The sequence below is a fragment of the Helianthus annuus genome, chromosome 11 (genome assembly GCF_002127325.2).
Source record: "Helianthus annuus cultivar XRQ/B chromosome 11, HanXRQr2.0-SUNRISE, whole genome shotgun sequence".
In the NCBI taxonomy this organism is placed as follows: Eukaryota; Viridiplantae; Streptophyta; class Magnoliopsida; order Asterales; family Asteraceae; genus Helianthus; species Helianthus annuus.
Genome location: NC_035443.2, coordinates 78,258,289 through 78,260,357, shown reverse-complemented (window position 1 = coordinate 78,260,357; position 2,069 = coordinate 78,258,289). Strand labels below are relative to the sequence as shown.

The 2,069-nt window shown below is 40.8% G+C and overlaps 1 protein-coding gene across 1 annotated transcript; it reads right to left on the bottom strand.

Moving 5' to 3' along the window:
- Positions 1 to 1,294: 1,294 nt before the first annotated feature.
- On the bottom strand, positions 1,295 to 1,720 carry LOC110888106. Its single transcript, XM_022135645.1, has one exon. It carries the CDS (start codon positions 1,718 to 1,720, stop codon positions 1,295 to 1,297), a length of 426 nt encoding a protein of 141 aa, XP_021991337.1.
- Positions 1,721 to 2,069: the final 349 nt, after the last annotated feature.

The following is a 2,069-nucleotide window of genomic DNA, read 5'->3' as shown; positions in this document are numbered from 1 at the left end:
AAAAATCAAGTCCCCTAAGAGAGGAGTGCCGCCATCAAATTGAGGGTGTGAGAGGAGTTAAGAGGGGAGTTGACATGGCGCGTGCTGATTGGCCGTGAGTAAGAAAGGTCACTCACCTAAAGGAGGAGTGCCCCTCTCACCCTTAGACCCTGTGTAGTGGGGCGTTTTTTTTAAAAAAAATTCAAAAAAAACGCTTGAAAACGCCCATGTACCATTACATAGGGCGTTTTTTTATACCAAAAATCAAAAAAAGCCCGTTTGGCGTTTTATAAACCACGCCCTAACACCCTTTGCCTTGTCCAATCACATTTCATCTCCCTTGTCCTATCCAATAAGATTTTTTCTTTTTTTTTTCTTTTTTTTTATTTAATGCCCCAATAATGCCCAATAATGCCCCATCCCCACTACACCCATTTTTCTAAAACGCCCAATAATGCCCCTTTGCTGACTGGACCGCCACGTGACGTAAAATGCCCACACTTGGGGGCATTATTTTCCCCTTCCACTACACATGGTCTTACGGATATAATTTCAGCATTCCTATTTGCCGTGATGATTCATACATGGTTTATTTCAAACCAAAACAGCAATTCCAACAACATAAATAATTCTACTAGGGATCGTTAACCATAAATTTAGAATGGAATCTATTACGGCCATTGTAAATTCTAAAGATATTAGAAAGATGAAATCTGAAATTTGTGAGAATCCATTTTAACTCTCAATTCTGATGGAAAAGTGAGTCCCCAACTTCGTGGCTTCAAATACCCTTCCTGGCTTCAAAATCTCTATACTTGTTTCTGACGATTATTGCACAAACACAAAATAATTTTGTGTTCCTTTTTCTTGTGTCAAAGATTACAAAACACAATATATTTTACTTTGACTTTTGCAAGTCAAACATCAGAAGATTCATTAATATTCTCCTTCTTCTTTCAAAAAAGCACACAAAGAAACAAATGTTTTTTTTCTTCAATCAATCAATCATACCCAGTAAAATCCTACAAATAGCAGAGCTATTGGTAGGGTCTGGGGAGGGTGGGATGTAGGCACACCTTACCACTATCCCTAGGGATAGAGAGGCTGCTTCCAGCTCCAAAACACCAAGGAAAGAAAGAAAAAAAATAAAACATGAGGTGTATGTGTGTGTGTGTGTGTATGAAGCTACCAATATAACATGAGTGGTGAAAGAGTGCATGGTAAACAAGACAAATATAACAACACAAACAGCCTATACAAATAGATACATATCTACGACTATACATTACCCCTAAAAACACAATTGAACCCTCTCCTAGAAATCTTTAACCTTAATCCTACGTCTCCACGAGCTCCTATCATGGACCATGTTCTTACAGAGGTGCAATTTTTGCAAATCCTGCCTAATCCGCTCATCCCAAGTGATTTTGGGTCTGCCTCTACTCCTCCTCCCCTCCACCTCAAGAGTTTCAACTACTCTAACTGGCTCTATCGACTGCCTCCTCTTCACATGCCCAAACCATCTCAATATTCCCTCCTTTATCTTATCTGATATACTGGCTACTTCTAACCTCTCCCTAAAAACATTATTTCTTATCCGGTCTAACCTTGTGTGCCCACACATCCATCTTAGCATTCTCATCTCGGAAGCACGGAAACGGCTAGTAGGTGCCGTCTCCCGTCCCGGGGACTGTAAGGGGACGGAAACGGCACGGGGACGCCGTGGAAACGTTTCCGACATGCTGGGGACGGCTAGGATACGCGATGCAGCAGGGGACGGCTTATGGGGACGGCGTGGATACGTTTCCAGCAAGTTTCCTTTTATTTTTTGATGGCCATAATCAAACGTACCCGGTTATTGGGGACTTCTATAAAAACATTTCCGGGTTTAGGGGACGGATTTACAGCTGGTTAAAACTTAGAACAGGAATAGCTGAAGGCCTGAAACTTCTTTCTTTTTCCGGCCGGTGAAGGGCTCTGCAACTTGAGATATGATGAAGAAGATGATTCATTGGTTTCTTTAAACCATAAAATAATATGTTATTCTTTTATACACCTTTTTTATTTCTAGGAAATTGAAGCTTTAGCCT

What these genes read in the sequence shown, in the direction of transcription:
- LOC110888106 (XM_022135645.1), bottom strand. Translation starts at nt 1,720, where the DNA reads ATGTCGGAAACGTTTCCACGGCGTCCCCGTGCCGTTTCCGTCCCCTTA.